The sequence below is a fragment of the Hypomesus transpacificus genome, unplaced genomic scaffold, assembly GCF_021917145.1.
Source record: "Hypomesus transpacificus isolate Combined female unplaced genomic scaffold, fHypTra1 scaffold_206, whole genome shotgun sequence".
In the NCBI taxonomy this organism is placed as follows: Eukaryota; Metazoa; Chordata; class Actinopteri; order Osmeriformes; family Osmeridae; genus Hypomesus; species Hypomesus transpacificus.
In genome coordinates this window covers 75,837-94,677 of record NW_025813747.1, presented here as the reverse complement: position 1 = coordinate 94,677, position 18,841 = coordinate 75,837, and the positions used below count along the sequence as shown (strand labels likewise).

At 46.1% G+C, this 18,841-nt stretch overlaps 1 protein-coding gene across 2 annotated transcripts; it reads right to left on the bottom strand.

Moving 5' to 3' along the window:
• Window positions 1–258: 258 nt before the first annotated feature.
• On the bottom strand, window positions 259–17,319 carry grb2b (growth factor receptor-bound protein 2b). Of its 2 annotated transcripts, none has more exons than XM_047013915.1 (6): window positions 17,133–17,319; window positions 15,433–15,661; window positions 1,534–1,631; window positions 1,269–1,391; window positions 893–1,061; window positions 259–712 (listed from the first exon to the last, which is right to left on the bottom strand). In XM_047013915.1, exons 2-6 carry the CDS (start codon window positions 15,508–15,510, stop codon window positions 527–529), a joined length of 654 nt encoding a protein of 217 aa, XP_046869871.1. In that variant the 5' UTR covers window positions 15,511–15,661; window positions 17,133–17,319; the 3' UTR covers window positions 259–526. The 2 variants fall into 2 exon arrangements, with proteins under 2 accessions (XP_046869871.1, XP_046869872.1); XM_047013916.1 differs by lacking the exon at window positions 17,133–17,319 and adding an exon at window positions 16,110–16,194.
• Window positions 17,320–18,841: the final 1,522 nt, after the last annotated feature.

Sequence of the window (18,841 nt, the reverse complement as noted above, 5' to 3'; positions counted from 1 at the left end):
AGGAGGTGGAGGAAAGGATGGAGGTAAGGAGATGATGGAGGGAGGAGGGGACGGAGGTGGGAGGAGGTGGAGGAAAGGATGGAGGTAAGGAGATGATGGAGGGAGGAGGGGATGGAGGGGAGGGGGGAGGAGTTGGAAGAGGTCGAGGAAAGGATGGAGGTAAGGAGGGGATGGAGGGGAGGGGGGAGGAGTTGGAAGAGGTGGAGGAAAGGATGGAGGTAAGGAGGGGATGGAGGGGAGGGGGGAGGAGTTGGAAGAGGTGGAGGAAAGGATGGAGGTAAGGAGGGGATGGAGGGGAGGGGGGAGGAGTTGGAAGAGGTGGAGGAAAGGATGGAGACTTTTCTCCTCCCAGGGACACAGTTCAATCCTGACTGTCAGAGAAAGTTCTAGGTGGTTCAGCTGAGCACCGCCTTCACCTGCCCCCCCCTGCTATGAGACACACCTTCCTCCTCCTCTCTTCCTCCGTTCTCCTGACGTCTGGGAGGGGGTGGAGATGGTGGTCCTTGTTATCCTGGTGTGTGTGTGTTTACATGTTCCGGTTAACAGGAGTGACGTAGTTGCGGGGGAACATGCCAGTGAGACCGTGACAGCCTCCCTTCCACCAGTTGGGGTCGGAGTTGTCCAGGACCTGGATGTAGTCTCCACGCCTGAAGCCAAGCTCCCCGTCCTCCTGGGGGTCGAAGTCAAACAACGCCTGCACATAGGTGGGGTGCTGCAGGGAGACACACATATACACAAACACACACACACACTTAGGGTTAGCAAGTGAGTGCTGGAGTTTCAGAATTCATTCCAAACTTCCACAACATACAGGGTTAGGGTTAGTTATACGTACAGGTCAACAACATGTTTCATCCTAAAGATAACTTCTCCTCCTGCCGCCCCCTCGTACCTGGGTGACCTGCTCTATGTCCCGGAGGAAGATCTGCTGGTTGCGAGACACGGAGGTGGAGCGGTGGTAGTCCACTAGCTCGTTCAAGGAGTTGAACTTCACCACCCAGAGGAAGTACTTCCCTGCCCCATCACGCAGAACCTTGAAGTGCTGCACGTCATTACCAAACCTAGACCAGAGACAGGCAGGGAGACAGACAGACAGGTGAGGGAGACAGACACATAATCACACAAACAGGTCAGACAGACAGTCAAGTGAGTGACTGCCCCCCCGCAGGGGGCAGCACTCCGCAGAACAGACTGAGGAAGTGAGAGAGTTGATGACTGACAGGAAACACAAGTGTATGTGTGTAATGGTGATGTGAGTGTGCTCGTACTTGACTGAGAGAGAGAAGTCTCCTGGAGCGCTCTCACTCTCTCTGATGAGGAAGGCTCCATCGTGGCGCTGCTTATTCAGCATCTCCTCTGCCTTGGCCCGGGGGATCTTCCCAAAGAACCACCTACACACACACACACACACAATTGAGGGAGGTGAGGCAGGTACGTACGGATGGGCCTTCATCTCTATGTCGTTTTTGAGTTTGGAGGGAAGACAGGTAGGACGAGAGACAGGTAGGAGAGACAGGGGAGGCAGGTACGTACGGATGGGCCTTCATCTCTATGTAGTTTTTGGGGATGAAGCCGTCTTTGCCATTCAGCTCAGCTTTGTACCAGTTCTGATCACACTCTTCATTTAATACCTGGACAGACACAGTGAGAGAGGGGGAGAGAGAAGAAAGAAGTTAACCATACCCTAACATTAGACTAAATGCACCACACACACACACCATCACTTCCACACACACCATCACTTCCACACACACCATCACTTCCACACACACCATCACTTCCACACACACACCACCACACACACACACACCATCACTTCCACACACACACCACCACACACACACACACAATCATTTCCACACACACACACCATCACACACACACACACACACACACCATCACCTTCATACACACACACACACACTATCATCTTCACACACACCATCACTTCCACACACACACACACACACACCATCACTTCCACTTGTAATCTGAGCACAATAGAGACTGAAGAAAATTACTATCTCCCCCCCCCCCCACACACACACACACCCACAGGTTTCCACCAGTATAGTGTAAGTAGTGGAGACCAACAATGATAAAAGGAGGGGGACAAGAGATGTCATAAACTGTTAATTTGCTGAAGCATTTATCTCAAACCATCCAGGGCAGGATTTGAACCCGCAGTGAAATGGTATACCACTGAGCTCCACCCATCTCTGAATGGAACTGAAGAAGGGAGAGATGGGGGGCAGAATGGAGTAGAGAGGTAGGTCAGGGGGCAGAGTGGAGGAGAGAGGTAGGTCAGGGGGCAGAATGGAAGAGAGAGGTAGGTCAGGGGGCAGAATGGAGGAGAGAGGTAGGTCAGGGGGCAGAATGGAGGAGAGAGGTAGGTCAGGGGGCAGTGCCATGATTGAAGACCGGAGCAGACGAGGATTAGACTAGAAAGAGGACATTAATCTGAGGACAGATAAAGCTGCTTTATACTACAGAGCATCTCTAACCCTAACACCATCCATCCCTCTCTCGAACTAGCCCTGCATCCATCCCTCTCTTTAACCAGCCTTGCATCCACCCCTCTCTTTAACCAGCCCTGCATCCATCCCTCTCTTTAACCAGCCATCCATCCATCCCTCTCTCTAACCAGCCCTGCATCCATCTCTCTCTTTAACCAGCCCTGCATCCATCCCTCTCTTTAACCAGCCATCCATCCATCCCTCTCTTTAACCAGCCCTGCATCCATCCCTCTCTTTAACCAGCCATCCATCCATCCCTCTCTCTAACCAGCCCTGCATCCATCCCTCTCTTTAACCAGCCCTGCAACCATCCCTCTCTTTAACCAGCCATCCATCCATCCCTCTCTTTAACCAGCCCTGCATCCATCCCTCTCTTTAACCAGCCCTGCATCCATCCCTCTCTTTAACCAGCCCTGCATCCATCCCTCTCTTTAACCAGCCATCCATCCATCCCTCTCTTTAACCAGCCCTGCATCCATCCCTCTCTAACCAGCCCTGCATCCATCCCTCTCTTTAAGCAGCCATCCATCCATCCCTCTCTATAACCAGCCCTGCATCCATCCCTCTCTTTAACCAGCCATCCATCCATCCCTCTCTCTAACCAGCCCTGCATCCCTCCATCCATCATTCTAACTGTCAGAAAAGTTAAAGATGTAACTTTATCCTGTATAAGAATGATACTGTGTTCAGTATTCCTCGTGTGCAAGGAGAGGCCTACCCCAAACCTGAACTCTGGGTAAACATACAAGACCCTGATCTAGGGTTAGGGTTAGGGTTAGAGGGCTGAGGACTAAGAGGAGGGGGGTTTGTTTGTTTAAGGAGATACTGTTTGACAGAGCTAGAAGGAAGACTGAGGTCTGGGGACCATTAGTTAGTCAACTAGTGGGGGTAGGGTTGATGTTGTAAATGTCCATTGCAAGGGACGCACACACGCAAACACGCACACGCGTGCCAGGTCTATGCAAGGGAGCCAATGAAGAAGAGCCATGGGACATTTGCATGCCTTTGTTTTAACCAATGACTGTCAAGAGCGGTACTGTTTAAAAAGGTAGCTAGCACAACATGCTAGAGGACAAACTTTGTATCATCATGGCGTGTGATGTTTTTGTCTCCTTGTGGGCCAGCCACAAGCAATAAAGCTTTCTTAACTTCTTCACCGACTGTGCAATCCTTGATTAGATTAATATTTCTGACACTAACCAGCCCTCCATCCATTACTCTCTCTAACCAGCCCTGAATCACTCTCTCTAACCAGCCCTGCATCCCTCCAGCCCTCCATCCATCCCTCTCTCTAACCAGCCCTGCACCCCTCCAGCCCTCCATCCATCCCTCTCTCTAGCCAGCCCTGGATCACTCTCTGTAACCAGCCTTGCACCCCTCTCTCTAGCCAGCCCTGCATCCCTCCAGCCCTCCATCCATCCCTCTCTCTAACCAGCCCTCCATCCATCCCTCTCTCTAACCAGCCCTCCATCCATCTATCACTCTCTAAACAGCCCTACATCCATCTATCACTCTCTAACCAGCCCTGCATCCCTCCAGCCCTACATCCATCTATCACTCTCTAAACAGCCCTACATCCCTCCAGTCATCACTCTCTGCCATGCTTCTGTCTCTTGACCAAAACTGAGGACCTCACAAGCCCTTCTATCGAGAGAGATGGGAGGTAGACAGAGACAGCTGGGAGGGAGACAGAGAGAGACAGAGAGAGCTGGGAGGGAGACAGAGAGAGGGAGGGAGACAGAGAGAGCTGGGAGGGAGACAGAGAGAGCTGGGAGGGAGACAGAGAGAGGGAGGGAGACAGAGAGAGCTGGGAGGGAGACAGAGAGAGCTGGGAGAGAGACAGAGAGAGCTGGGAGGGAGACAAAGAGAGGGAGACAGAGAGAGCTGGGAGGGAGACAGAGAGAGCTGGGAGGGAGACAGAGAGAGCTGGGAGGGAGACAGAGAGAGCTGGGAGGGAGACAGAGAGAGCTGGGAGGGAGACAGAGAGAGGGAGGGAGACAGAGAGAGGGAGGGAGACAGAGAGAGCTGGGAGGGAGACAGAGAGAGCTGGGAGGGAGACAGAGAGAGGGAGGGAGACAGAGAGAGCTGGGAGGGAGACAGAGAGAGCTGGGAGGGAGACAGAGAGAGGGAGGGAGACAGAGAGAGCTGGGAGGAAGACAGAGAGAGCTGGGAGGGAGACCGAGAGAGCTGGGAGGGAGACAGAGAGAGCTGGGAGGGAGACAGAGAGAGCTGGGAGGGAGACAGAGAGAGCTGGGAGGGAGACAGAGAGAGCTGGGAGGGAGACAGAGACAGCTGGGAGGGAGACAGAGAGAGGGAGGGAGACAGAGAGAGCTGGGAGGGAGACAGAGAGAGCTGGGAGGGAGACAGAGAGAGCTGGGAGGGAGACAGAGAGAGCTGGGAGGAAGACAGAGAGAGCTGGGAGGGAGACAGAGAGAGCTGGGAGGGAGACAGAGAGAGCTGGGAGGGAGACAGAGAGAGCTGGGAGGGAGACAGAGAGAGGGAGGGAGACAGAGAGAGCTGGGAGGGAGACAGAGAGAGCTGGGAGGGAGACAGAGAGAGCTGGGAGGGAGACAGAGAGCTGGGAGGGAGACAGAGAGAGCTGGGAGGGAGACAGAGAGAGGGAGGGAGACAGAGAGAGCTGGGAGGGAGACAGAGAGAGGGAGGGAGACAGAGAGAGGGAGATAGCAAGACGGAGAAAGATGGTGAGAGAGAGAGAGAGAGGGGGGAGGGGTGTATGGAAGGACAGCTGTTAGTGTTAGAGGAGGAATTAGGACTGAGCTCCAGCCAAACACTGCTCTCCCAGCTGTCCTCTGGTCCCATAGAGCTATACACACACACACACACTCCACACTCTCACATCTCTCTCACACACACACAATGATTTATTTGTGGCGGCGTTTATTTATTTGTAATGTCTTTTTACTGTTTAACATCGCAAAAAAGAGAGAGGTGAGAGAGTGAGGCTGAGGCCTCCCAGGTGAGAGAGTGAGGCTGAGGCCTCCCAGGTGAGAGAGTGAGGCCTCCCAGGTGAGAGAGTGAGGCTGAGGCCTCCCAGGTGAGAGAGTGAGAGTGAGGCCTCCCAGGTGAGAGAGTGAGGCTGAGGCCTCCCAGGTGAGAGAGTGAGGCTGAGGCCTCCCAGGTGAGAGAGTGAGAGTGAGGCCTCCCAGGTGAGAGAGTGAGGCTGAGGCCTCCCAGGTGAGAGAGTGAGGCTGAGGCCTCCCAGGTGAGAGAGTGACGCTGAGGCCTCCCAGGTGAGAGAGTGAGGCCTCCCAAGTGAGAGAGTGAGGCTGAGGCCTCCCAGGTGAGAGAGTGAGGCCTCCCAGGTGAGAGAGTGAGGCCTCCCAGGTGAGAGAGTGAGGCCTCCCAGGTGAGAGAGTGAGGCTAAGCAGGTGAGAGAGTGAGGATGAGCAGGTGAGAGAGTGAGGCCTAGTGTGAGGATGATGGGACCAGTCACACTGCCCTACCACGGTCAGGACACTGCTGTAACCGTGGCGATGGGATGTGAGTAGGGCTTCTGTGGAACTGTAGTTTTCTCTCGAAGCACATGCACACGTAAACTCAAATTAACACAAAAGATGATGCAAGCTACACACTGATGTAGGCTGGTGTAAACATTTCCATAAGACTGTGTTGGTGTGTATGTACGTGTATCTATGAGTCTGTGCAGACAGGGGTGTGTGTGTGTGAGGGGGGGGTGCAGAGTGTGTGTATGTGTGTGTGTAGACGGTGGAACGAAAGCCAAAGACGAGAAGTTATTTCTGTGGAAATCACCCGAAACAGGATATGAGAACTGGGTTGTTGCACCCTGCAACATTCCTACAGCAGTCTGCTCTAACCCTACCCACTCATGCTGGCTAGGCCTACCCACTCTAGTCCTGCTAGCAAGGTCTAGCTAGGTCTACCCACTCCAGTCATGCTAGCTACTAGGTCTACCCACTCCAGTCATGCTAGCTAGTCCAGTCATGGTAGCTAGGTCTACCCACTCCAGTCATGCTAGCTAGTCCTCTCCACTCCAGTCATGCTAGCTACTAGGTCTACCCACTCCAGTCATGCTAGCTAGGTCTACCCACCACAGTCATGCTAGCTAGTCCTCTTCACTCCAGTCATGCTAGCTAGTCTTCTCCACTCCAGTCATGCTAGCTAGTCTTCTCCACTCCAGTCATGCTAGCTAGTCTTCTCCACTCCAGTCATGGTAGGTAGTCCTACCCACTCCAGTCATGGTAGGTAGGTCTACTGCCTGCATCCAGGCTTGAGGCAGGGTTCAGTATAACATATATACAAGGGTTACTCAAAGGCGGAGAAGAATACCCAGGGTTTTGTTTATTCTTAAATGTCATACTAAATGTTTAGCCACTGGGGGACCAAAGGCAGTCTAGGGGGACTCATATTCATGTTAAATAACCTCCTAAATAACTTCCTACTCTACTGCAACCTTAGGAACATTGGCAACACAAAAGCAGGGAGTATATAAATGCCAACATAAGATTCAAGCTTCTGGGGGGGAAACCGCATCAACCAAATTTGCCGACCTGGTGATTAATTAAGAGTTATTATCTTGTTTTTCCTTTTTATAAACAGAGGTTTTGTTGTGTAAAACGTTCCCATGCCCGCAGTGATTAGATACGTCTTTCCCTCTTGGCCACCTACCCACCTGGACCCTTTTTTTCATCCTTTGCTTTGTAATAGGATCGAGTCTATAACAGGTGTGAAACTCATTTTCACCGAGGGCCACATCAGCATTATGGTTGCCCTCAAAGGGCCAGTTGTAACTACGTTGTAACGATGTTTAGAATGTAAAAACATTATTTTTAGCTGTAGCTTTTATGGACATATTCTGCCGTGATTGCAGTCCGCCTTTTAAAAGGCCGACGGAGATTGTACTCTTTAACGACCGACATCACCTCATAACACAAAATACATACCTGTTTTTCTCCTTAAAGCACAAACATGTATTCGCTTTCCCATCTTTCTTGAAAGTGCCTTCCATCCAGGGCCGGATGCAGCCTGCTTTGACTGGGGGTGCAGTGAACATTTCTGGGGGGTATCATGATTACGGAAAGGGATCGTATTATTATTTATATTGATAGCCTTTTTGAGACTGCTTATCGATCCGAGTGTTAATCAGGTGCGGAGCCAGACGTTGTAAATAGGGGTGCTCCGATCAGGATTTTTGGGTCCAATCACCAATTACCAATCTTTTTTTTCTCCAAAATTCTAACAGCCCCTTAGTATTAGTTAGACCTTGTACCATTAGTAGTTTGTATAGTTAGACTTGTACACCACTATTCAAGATTTATGATCCCTATATGTTGAATGTATGCACCTTCCTGCCAAAGTAAATTCCTTGTCTGTGCAAACTGATTAAGGGGTCTGTTTGAAGCCTTCCATTTATCATGTAGCCCTAACCCTAACCATGTATCTATAACTATTCTTAACAACAATGTATATGAAGTATAAAAAATAATAGAGACGCAACATAAACCATAGCAGCCTATGCTGGGTTATTGATAATCACTTATAAATAAACAAATGTAACTTGCTGCCAAATAATAAATTACAAAAGCAGAATAAACATAGTCTTTGCACATTTTATCTTTAGACTATAAAATCTGTAACATAAAAGGCCATAGTCAAAATATTGTTTCAAATTTTTTTCTCTAGGTAGGAGATAAAGAACCATGGGCAATAAAGTGCATAGCAAAAAAAAAATCTGCTCTTCTGATTGGCCTTTAAAGTGACTACCGATCTGAGTATTTAAAATGATAATCGGACGATAATGATCGGCGACCGATCCGATCTATCGGAGCACCCTTAGTGTCTGATGTGACGCTAGATAGGGACTTCCACAGTTAATGCGACCGTGCACAGCGCGCATGCAAACATTTTTGGTCTTCATTTGAGCGCAAAATAGTTTTTGAGCTTTATGTAAAATAAACAGTGTTGGGAATAACGCATTACAAAGTAACGCGTTACTGTAAATCCACTACTTTTAGCGGTAACTAGTAATGTAACTCATTACTTTTTTCAATTAAATAACGCAGTTACATTACTGAAATTTAAATGGGCTCGTTACTCGTGACTTTTTTCTTGCATGAATTCCCCAATTTCCTGTTTTTAATCTAACTTAAACAAGTTTACGGTGACGCAGTGTATGAATGAATCACTCCGCATTTTAGACCAGCCCGCACAATGGCCAACAGTTCGGACCGTGCAAGCTTTGTGTCATGGAAATATCGACATTATTTTTCCCTTGTCCAGATCAAGGATAAAAATATACTGGTTAGTTGTAGTTTGTGCGCAGGTGCGAGAACTTTATCCACTGTGAAGAATAGTAATTATAATCTTCACAAGCACCTAGTAAAACAACACGCTTCTACAAAGCTAATCGTGAAAGAATCCAGTGCTAGCTCCGCTGATCAAGCAGTCGGAGCCACTTCATCAAAACAGCCCGGGCTTGATTTTAAACAGAAGTATTTCCAGTCTCTAAGCCAGGCAGAACTAAACAGACTGATTACCAGGTATGTTGTCCAGACATGCGACCTATGTCAACAGTTTAGTCCTTTGCCTTCAGGCAACTAATGGGCAACATACAATGATATAACATTTGACAGTTGTTGTGTCCTGCACTGTGCCACTGCAACACTAAAATAGTATAACTATCTGTGTTCGTTAATTTGATAATAGAAGCAGGGAATTTAAAGTAACACATTAACATTTACATTTAGTCATTTTAGCAGACGCTCTTATCCAGAGCGACTTACAGTAAGTACAGGGACATTCCCCCGAGGCAAGTAGGGTGAAGTGCCTTGCCCAAGGACACAACGTCATGTGGCACAGCCGGGAATCGAACTGGCGACCTTCTGATTACTAGCCCGACTCCCTCACCGTTTAGCCACCTGACTCCCAACACAAAAGTTACTTTCCCTTAAACTAATTACTTTTCTAAGCAGTAACTAGTAAAGTAATGCAGTTACTTATGAAACTAGAGATGGTACAATTTCTGGGGAAATTGTAGGGTGTGCTTGCTTACTTGTGTTGGTTGCAGGGGTCCGTATTTAAATTACATTTCTGTATATTTTATATTAAAATGCATAGCCTACTTATTATTTATAAAGATTACATAGATTTAAAAGCATATTTTTTTCTGTTCATTTACAACTCAAAATACTAAGAGTGAAGAGTAGAATGAAATAGTTGTCTTCTCATTTCCCCTGCAAGAGGGAATGGTGATCAGCAACCTCATAGTTGAATCAAAACGAATACATTTGGCAGACCGGTGTAAAAATTGACCTAATCTCTATGACTTGAACGTCATTGTAAGTTTTTCCATTCTCGTGATATTTTCAGGCATTTAGCCTACTCATATTGCATTAATTCATTAATAAAGAACCCCCTTTGAAATGTATTTTAACAACAACGTTACCAGCAGTAGCTAGCTATCTCAGATGGAATCGCGATTCAAATAGTATCATCTGCTAACTGAAGCAGATGCAAACTGCTTCACTACCACTCATTCATAAGAATGTCAGTGGTAGCGATCATTGCCAGTAACAAGGCAAAATGCGATATAGCCCTGCTGTGTGGGGAAGCTGCCCCGGTAGATTGTAGGCTACAACTACTACTAGACTGTCTTTGTAGCGATTGCGTTGGTTGAATTCGATTTAACGTTACTTCCATTGTACGGCCTAGGCTGAAATGAATTATTTTCATGAACAGATTGACAAAGTTTAGGCTGTGGCAATGGAGTTCAGGTTAGTAGTCACTATGAGTCACTATAGTCAGATAGTTTCACCAAAAACATGTGCCGCCGTTTGACTTCCTACAGTACTGTAAACAGCTGTGGAGATGTTTTTGTTAGCTACAGTAGCCTACTAGGCTACCTAGCCGCTAGCACTGTTCTGTTAGTAGTCTTTACCTAGCCGCTAGCGCTGTTCTGTTAGTAGTCTTTATCTAGCCGCTAACGCTGTTTTGTAAGTAGCCTACTAGGCTACTGTACAGTACAGTGTTGCAGTGAGCTACACTAGTTTGAAACCACGGGTAATGATAATTTCACCCTAAAATCGTTTACTTGTTATATAATGTCATAATAAATCCTATAACGAAAATGTATTGGAGAAGAATGTTTATTTTAACGATTGAAAACAGATGCATCATAGACCGCTGTAGTATGTGTTGCCCGGGCAACAGAGGCTAATGTCATGATGCTAATGCTTCAGTGAAATAGTAGACTACTGTTTCCGAAAGTAGACGTAACTACTTCCTTATATCAGCTTATATTGTACATTACACTTCACAATTGTGTTTCATATCACAAAGTAAAAGTATCTCAAAGTAAAATGAGTAAATAGTTATCACCCTGGCCTATTTGCTTGTGACGTTTCTGCTCCTCCCTTGCAGTAAAGCAGTTAGCCTAGCTATCTCCCAGAAGTTAACGAGCTGCTAAACTAATGTTCTGCTAGAGGTAGTCACGCGATATTTCGTGACGTTAGTGACGTCAGTCACGTCAGTGACTGTGGCTAGCAAGTTAGCCACCGTTAGCTTAACTTTTGCCACAAAAACTTAATTAAAACCTAAACCGTGCAACGGAACACAAATCCAAATAGAACCAACGCAATCGCGACCAAGATGAACCTTTTGACATCGACGTTGTCTATGTAGTCCAAATATTGACTGAGCCTTAGGGGCGCGAAAATAAACAATAATAATAAATATATATGTGAGATAACAATGGTTTGTGCTTGCCGAGGCAGGCACACCACAATAAGTAACTAGTAACTGTAACTAATTTTCGGCAACGTTCCCAACACACGCAAAAACCATCGCCGTTTTCCAATTGGTAAACCCTTGTCTCGTGAATGTGATGTCTATCATTTCTGGCTCTAAATTGTCGACAGGGGAAGCAGAAACATGCATCTAGCTTGGCTGAGTACTCTTAACCAATTTCGAGAGCAATACAAACTTGGATTGAATGCCCGGGGACCTTGTCTGAAAATGCACATGGGGTACGTTTGCAGAACTGGCTGCATTCAGGCCTGGACTGGTAATCTGGCATACCGGGCAAATGCGGGTGGGCCAACGCACTTGGGGGCGACATGATATGGTATTTAATATATATAAATCTTTTTTATTTGTATTTTTTATAAACTTAAAATTGGCCAACAACCAGCCCGCAAAGCAGGGACAGTGGCCCATTGGTTTATTTTCCATAATGACACTGGGCTGGCCCAATCATATCTCTTAACAGGCTCCACCCCTCCGTCCGACCGATTGTGGTGGGCCGGTCTGAGCAAAAATACCAGGGCAATTTTTTTGTTGTCTTTGCGTTAAACACTGATGTGTATACACTGCTTTCAAGAGGCAGGACGTCGTCACTTTGCCGTAACATAATTGAAATGCATTGTGAGAGATGTCGTTTATGGTCAATGCACGCTGTAAAGCAGCGTAGACTTATTTCAATACACCATTTAAGCTCCCGCCATATTTGGCCCGGGGGCCTTGACTTTGACACGTGGTTTATACAGTATGATATTATATTTGCTTCTAAAAGCTATGGAAGATGAGGATAAACTTCAAATGCATTACGTTACCCTATTTATAGTAAATTTACAATAGGTTGCTAGTCGGCTTATTGCTACAAACAACACGCCATTAAAAAAAATCTCCCCAAAGAGATTTAGAGAGAGACTGGGTGTAGAGTCTGTTGTTTTGCAGTAGAAGGCTTAGTTCTGTCAGCAAATCCCTTGCTGGAAGAGTTAAGAAGTCCTAACATCATGTCTCTCTGGGTGACTGGCTGGTTCTCTGGGTGACTGGCTGGTTCTCTGGGTGACTGGCGGGTTCTCTGGGTGACTGGCGGGTTCTCTGGGTGACTGGCTGATTCTCTGGGTGACTGGCTGATTCTCTGGGTGACTGGCGGGTTCTCTGGGTGACTGGCGGGTTCTCTGGGTGACTGGCGGGTTCTCTGGGTGACTGGCGGGTTCTCTGGGTGACTGGCGGGTTCTCTGGGTGACTGGCTGGTTCTCTGGGTGACTGGCTGATTATCTGGGTGACTGGCTGGTTCTCTGACCCAGTCACTCAGAGACAACAGTTTGAAGAGAGCGTAGCTTCCTTTTTTTTAGCCCAGATGACACACAATCACACAACACGCTCCATGGTATTAGTTAAGCCTCCACATTTCCATTTTAAGCCAACAGAAGATAAAGACTGAGTGGAGTTTCCGACAGCTGCCTCAGAGGAAGAAGAGGAGCTGATCAGAACGTTGTGGTTCAGAGACAGACTCAATGTCATCAACAGTAGAGGATGGGGCCACCTTACCATGTCACATACTCTAATTTATTAACTAACTAACTAACCCTATCTGCTTAACTAACTAACCAACTAACCAATTAACCCTAAATTACTAACCCTCAATAATTACTAACCCAACTGTAACTCCCTAACTAACCCCCTTCTGTATAATCCAACATTTCCTGTAGAAGCAACTTCCCCATTCGCAGAGGAAGTCATGAGATCATCAGCTTCTTAAAAATGGATCTATCTAAATTAAAACGTCTGTTGCAGACCCATTCCCTTCCCTCCCCCTAACTTCACGAATACCTTCTCTCCCTCTATTCTCCCATCCATATCATCTCTACATCACTCCTTTCTTAACCCAACTTCTCTTCCAACACCTTCTCTCTCCCCCCCAGCCCCCCCCCCCTCCCCAGCCCCTCCTTCTCCACCAGTTACAGAGCTGCTTCTCTGCCAGACTGCCGGCTGTGAAAATTACAGAAATCCGTTTTTTCTTTCTCTGATATGCAAATTTTATAAGTAGACTTATATTTAGCTCCCTTCTCTCTGTGCTGACTTGATCACTTCCCCCTCCAACTTCTCCTCCTCCCCCCCTGCCCCTCTTGAAAGGGCTGTGAGGCCTGGGTTAGGGTGAGGGTTAGGGCTGTGAGGCCTGGGTTAGGGTGAGGGTTAGGGCTGTAAGGCCTGGGTTAGGGTGAGGGTTGAACCCACACCTCTTCACCTCCATCCCTCCTCTCTTTCCTCCCTCTTCTCCTGCCTCCCTCCCTCATCTGCAACTCTTCTCCACTCTCCTCCCTGCTTTGTTTCCTCCTACTGCTCCTCCCTCTCTCATCTGCAACTCTTCTCTCCTCCATCCCTCCCTAACCCTTCTCCTCCCTCTAATCCTGCAGTGCTTCAGTCTTAACCATCACTGATGGGACAGTCAGATCACATTCAGAAAGCGGCCCCTGCAACACACACACATCTAGCATACCAGTTCTCACTACCTGCATGTTCTCACATATGGAAGACTGTTGCTAGTCAACACAAATTTGTGTTGACAGCAACCGAGTACAGTGCCTCCCTGGTAGCTGAGATGTGGTTGATTTGCCATGTGCATGATCCTTAACTTCTGACCAACTATATACTGAACGATGCACTTCTGATCCTTGATTCTATGTCACCCTGGATAAACGCATCAGCAAAATGAATAATAAAATGCTAAGTGTGATGTGGATGGCTGGGGCAGCTGGAGCGGGCAGGCCATGCAGGCTGGATTTACAGGATTCAGCCTTCATGGAGCAGAAGCCTGCTAGCATGTGATCCACTTCCCCAGTCTAGCTATCTCTCTCTTTATTACTCCTGTCATACAAACACACAAACCCTTTCTCCATCTGGGAATATGTGTCCAAACTTTTGACTGGTACTGTATATCTGTCTCTCCACCCCCCAATCTGTCTCTGTCCCCCTCTTCTCTCCTATCTCCCCCTCTCTCCCTCCATCATTAAAAAGACACACAGAAGATCAAACAAATACCAGCTCTAGAGCTTATGCACAACGCCAACATGCCCTCTCCCTCCACCCCACCCAGTGACGTTCAGGATTATGATGATTGCATTTAAATCCCAGCCCTTCTACGACCACAATGGCTCTGTGTCCTTCCTTAATATCCCTGATATCCTATCACACAGAGAATGGCTTGAACTCTGCAGAGAGACAGAGAGGGAGGGAGGATAGAGGGAGAGAGGGAGAGACCGATAGACAAGGATGCAGAGAAAGAGGGGGAAAGAGAAATAGAGGGGGAGAGAGAGAAAGAAAGGGATAGAGAGAAAGAGAGGAGAGAAAGAGAGGAATAGAGAGAAAGATAAAGAAATACTGGGGCTTTCCATAAACGGGTCTGCTGTCCCCCTGTGAGTGTTGCACACTGCACACCTGGTTCACACTGCACACCTGGTTCACACTGCACACCTGGTTCACACTGCACACCTGGTTCACACTGCACACCTGGTTACACCTTCATGCTGTCCCCCTGTGAGTGTTGCACACTGCACACCTGGTTCCACCTTCATTGCTCCAGCATCACCCAGAAAACCCAGAACAAGAATGTTTCTAGAACAAGAATTTACCTACAACAGAACCACCTCATATTCTCCAGCAGACTCCCTCACTGACCCCTGACCCCCTCAGAGCTCTAGAGGACAACATGAGGGCTCTATGCAGAAAAGGAACGTAGATATTAATTTCCTTGAAAACTATTTCACTTTCATAAGACAAATATTTCCTGGAATCTAGTTTGTATAATTCAAATCACTATTCCAGGCAATGATTGAGCACCAAAAATAGCCTCTGGGCACTGAAGATTACTGCAGTACAGAGAACATTAAGTAGTCTAGCAACCTTTGGCAGACATACATTTATTACACTAACATATCTCACTAGACCTGGCTATTAATTTGTCAATATTTAACAACATGATGAAGCAACACATCGTCAACTAAACCCCTGTAGGTGAAGTGTAGGATGACAGTGATGTGGTATGTCAACTGTCCAACTTAAGGGATACACGAAGGACACAAAAACATTCACCAACCTTAAATTAAAACGGAATGACATGATACATTTAGAGAGAGATGATTTAACTGGTATTTACCTTTAATATTTCCCCACGTTTAAAACTTAATTCGTCATCAGCAGTGGCTTTAAAGTCATATTTTGCGATGGCCTCCATAGCTTCGGTGGTTGGGATAGTTGTGTGCCTATAGCCGTGCGTGCCCAGGCACTCACAGTGAAACACAGCCGCGGTTCTCCCGAGTCTCTCCTCCCGTCTAGGACCCGTCCCTGGCCGGTAGGATCCTCACATTCAGGGCACTCGGAGGTACCTGCAAATAAAAACAACATCAGTGGTCCGTGTTCAGTAGTTCTAGACTAGAGCGAAGCTAGCTAGCTGACCAGCTGGTCAAGCAGCAAACGTCCGAGTGTGCTGATTGAATAACGTTACTGTTATGCACCTAAAACCATGACACGGTGACAGACAAACAGCGTTTTAAACGATTGAACGTATTTAGCGTTTCTGTACCAACATTTTAGTAAAATACGTGATTACATCATATGTAGGCAGATGGATGTTGTTCTCAGTGCACTCCAATAATGGTAGACCGGATTTGACAGCAGGCACAGACTGGTAGACTGGCTAGCTAGCTGGCTAACGGCATTGTCCAGAGAGTGCACAGACAACTTATCCACGACTTCCCCATCAGCCGTGACAAAGAACAAATATGTCAATCATATTCTGAACTTTTCTGAACGAAAGGTGTTTTAATACTTAACAGTAGACACAGCTAGCAAGTGCAGACGCCACGAAGGAGTGAATGAACCCACCCGTCCAAAGCAGTAAGGTACTAGGAGGCAGTCCTAGATAGGTAGCTAATATTTACGTTGCTAACAGCTATCATCCGTAATAAAGTTACAGTTTCACGCAGAGTTAGCTAACGTAGGTAATAAACCAAACATGCAGTCAGACTGGTCGTTAACAGAGAGTTAAAACACATCAACATGCTTTGGAAATGTTTCGTGTCCATGATAACTATATAGGCAGGCCTACTAGCGTTGCTAGCTAGCCAACAAGTAAAAAGAAGAAAACAAAATTTTCATTGGGTTTCTTCGTTTTGAGTCACAAAGGGTGATGCCCTGTCAACTGGGAAGGGTCACAGAGACCCGCCTGTCCCGTGTTATGCTGTCAAGAAACTGCTCCTTAAACCAATCTAGCACAAACGTCTCTCTACTTTCAGGTGCAGGTGGAAAAAAACATGTGTCTCTGTCATACGGATCGGCTAGCGAGCCATCATGTAGATTACTTAACCAAGGGAAAGACTAGCCAACACTAGCTTTAGGTTTTAACTTTCACTTTGGAAAGTATAAGAACGAATAACTGTAATAAGTATAAAGAATAACTCTCACCTTATCGAAACGTGCTTCAACTGAATGTTTTACTCTTTACAAATGCAGTGTAGAAACGATCATATTTCTGGTTGTTTCATGTAACTGGCGAATGACAATCAACCCTGTGGTGTCGACATACAAGTACGTCTACAGACAAACGTACATATTTAGTTTTTATACCAATATACAGGAGTATATAGATAGTGAATGACATACATTCACGCACGTGATATCCATGACTGTCAACAATAATGGGCCACTAACGGTATTGGAAAATGACGGGTGCAGCGTGGGGCGGACTAATTACCTAAACGAAGAGACCCGTACCTTACCAGCAAGCTAGTGACCGTTAGCTCACGTTAATGGTGTCTAGATAACTTTTGTTGGATAACGATAAACGAAAAAACTCACCCTTCTAGGCAATAGGTTTTAGTCCAATGTCTTGTTCAATAAAATGTCCTCCGTATTTGTATCCCTCTGTTTTATTTCCTTTTTTAGATGTGAAATAAAAATACGTCTGTTTTTTTTTGTTGCCCGAGCTATCGTGCGTGTATTTCCGCTTCCTTCCAGATGCAGACGGGACTGCTGCTGTTACCGCTTCAGCCTCTCCCTCGCTGTGCGGGGTGTCTGGGTAACATATCGCGATATCTTCACCCCTCTTCAATGGTTGAACCAGAGAATGTCTAATACACGTCTGAATTTTCTTAGGGAGACAGAAGCGGTATATTCTGAAACAGCTATCACTTTTACATGGTTGTGTAATTACGGTATACGACATGGAATATGATATCACTTATACTCATGGTACCGGGTATGATTTTGCATAAAAAAGATTGTGTGTATTAGAATTTAAACTTGGAAATAAACTTGAACCCGGTAAAGACAAATATTCACATTTCTGTGGAACCAGCGTTACGGTAAAATGTTGAAAAGTGCGACATCCACTGAAAACCTTTAGAACTGTTGCTCAAATGTGCAAGAGCCAGTTTGTGTGAGCGCGAATTTGTTTGTGTGTACGTTTTGTTGGAACTGTAAAGTAGGTAATTAACTGCAGGACATTTGGCATTACATTTTTGTAGAGTCAATTGAGATCGTGGATTGTTAAACATCAGCACATCCTGCTTGTTCGGTGTGGCGGGTGCAGGGGATGCATTTGCACCCCTTACTGTTGGGATGAAAACATTTACATTTTTAAATGAATGTAAAAAAACGATTACATATTTGTTTGAAAATTTTAAAGTGATGTCAGAGTTGTATGTTCTATCATGGTTTGTTGTACTATTGTACTAATGAAACATTTTACATTACATGGCACGTGCCACCCCTGGAATCTGATTGGCCATCATCTGATTGGTAATGTTTTGTTACGTCAGAGAATAGAAGAAAATAACGTTGGTTATTCAACTGATGTTCTTCTCAACAGAAAATCCTTAAAACTCGTCATTCAGAACGTACTGTAAAGAACGTGAATCAATACCTTTCTTACTCCACATCGCATTCTGAGGAAATTTACCCCAGCTTTGATTACCAAAGGAAATGTATTTTGTTTAGCAGGTTCAAAGGATTTCACATGGCTCTTCTTAACAATTTATATGTTCAAAGGTATACAATTTGAACGCAGTAAGCCTGCACCTAGGGTAGGCTATTCCGACAGTTCGAAAACAACAGCCTTCTGATCCAGAATATCAGCTGTCCTGAAAACAGATCAATGATTCACATGCCTATAGCCTACAAAAGACAAGTACTAAAACCTCTATGTATAAACATCAGAAGAAACGTTCTCATCGTCAAATACATTTTTAATATATAGGAAATATTCCTCTTACTGTTTAAGTCCATGAAATAAACACCCACCTGCCATGGACTATTATGTTTTCAGACCTGTCAAACCTATACATACACATGTATTGGTATTACGTAAATGCATGCTATTACAGTTTTTCACAATTGCTAAAACACATTTCTTGAAACAGTCATCTACTTTCTCAAAACTGTAAACACAAAACCTCATCTTCAAGCACTATTTACAAAACCTCTGAATCCTCTTGCAAAATGAAAGTTGCAATAATAAAACAAATAAAAAAATACATGGTTTAGGTGGTTGAATCAGTTTCCCTAAA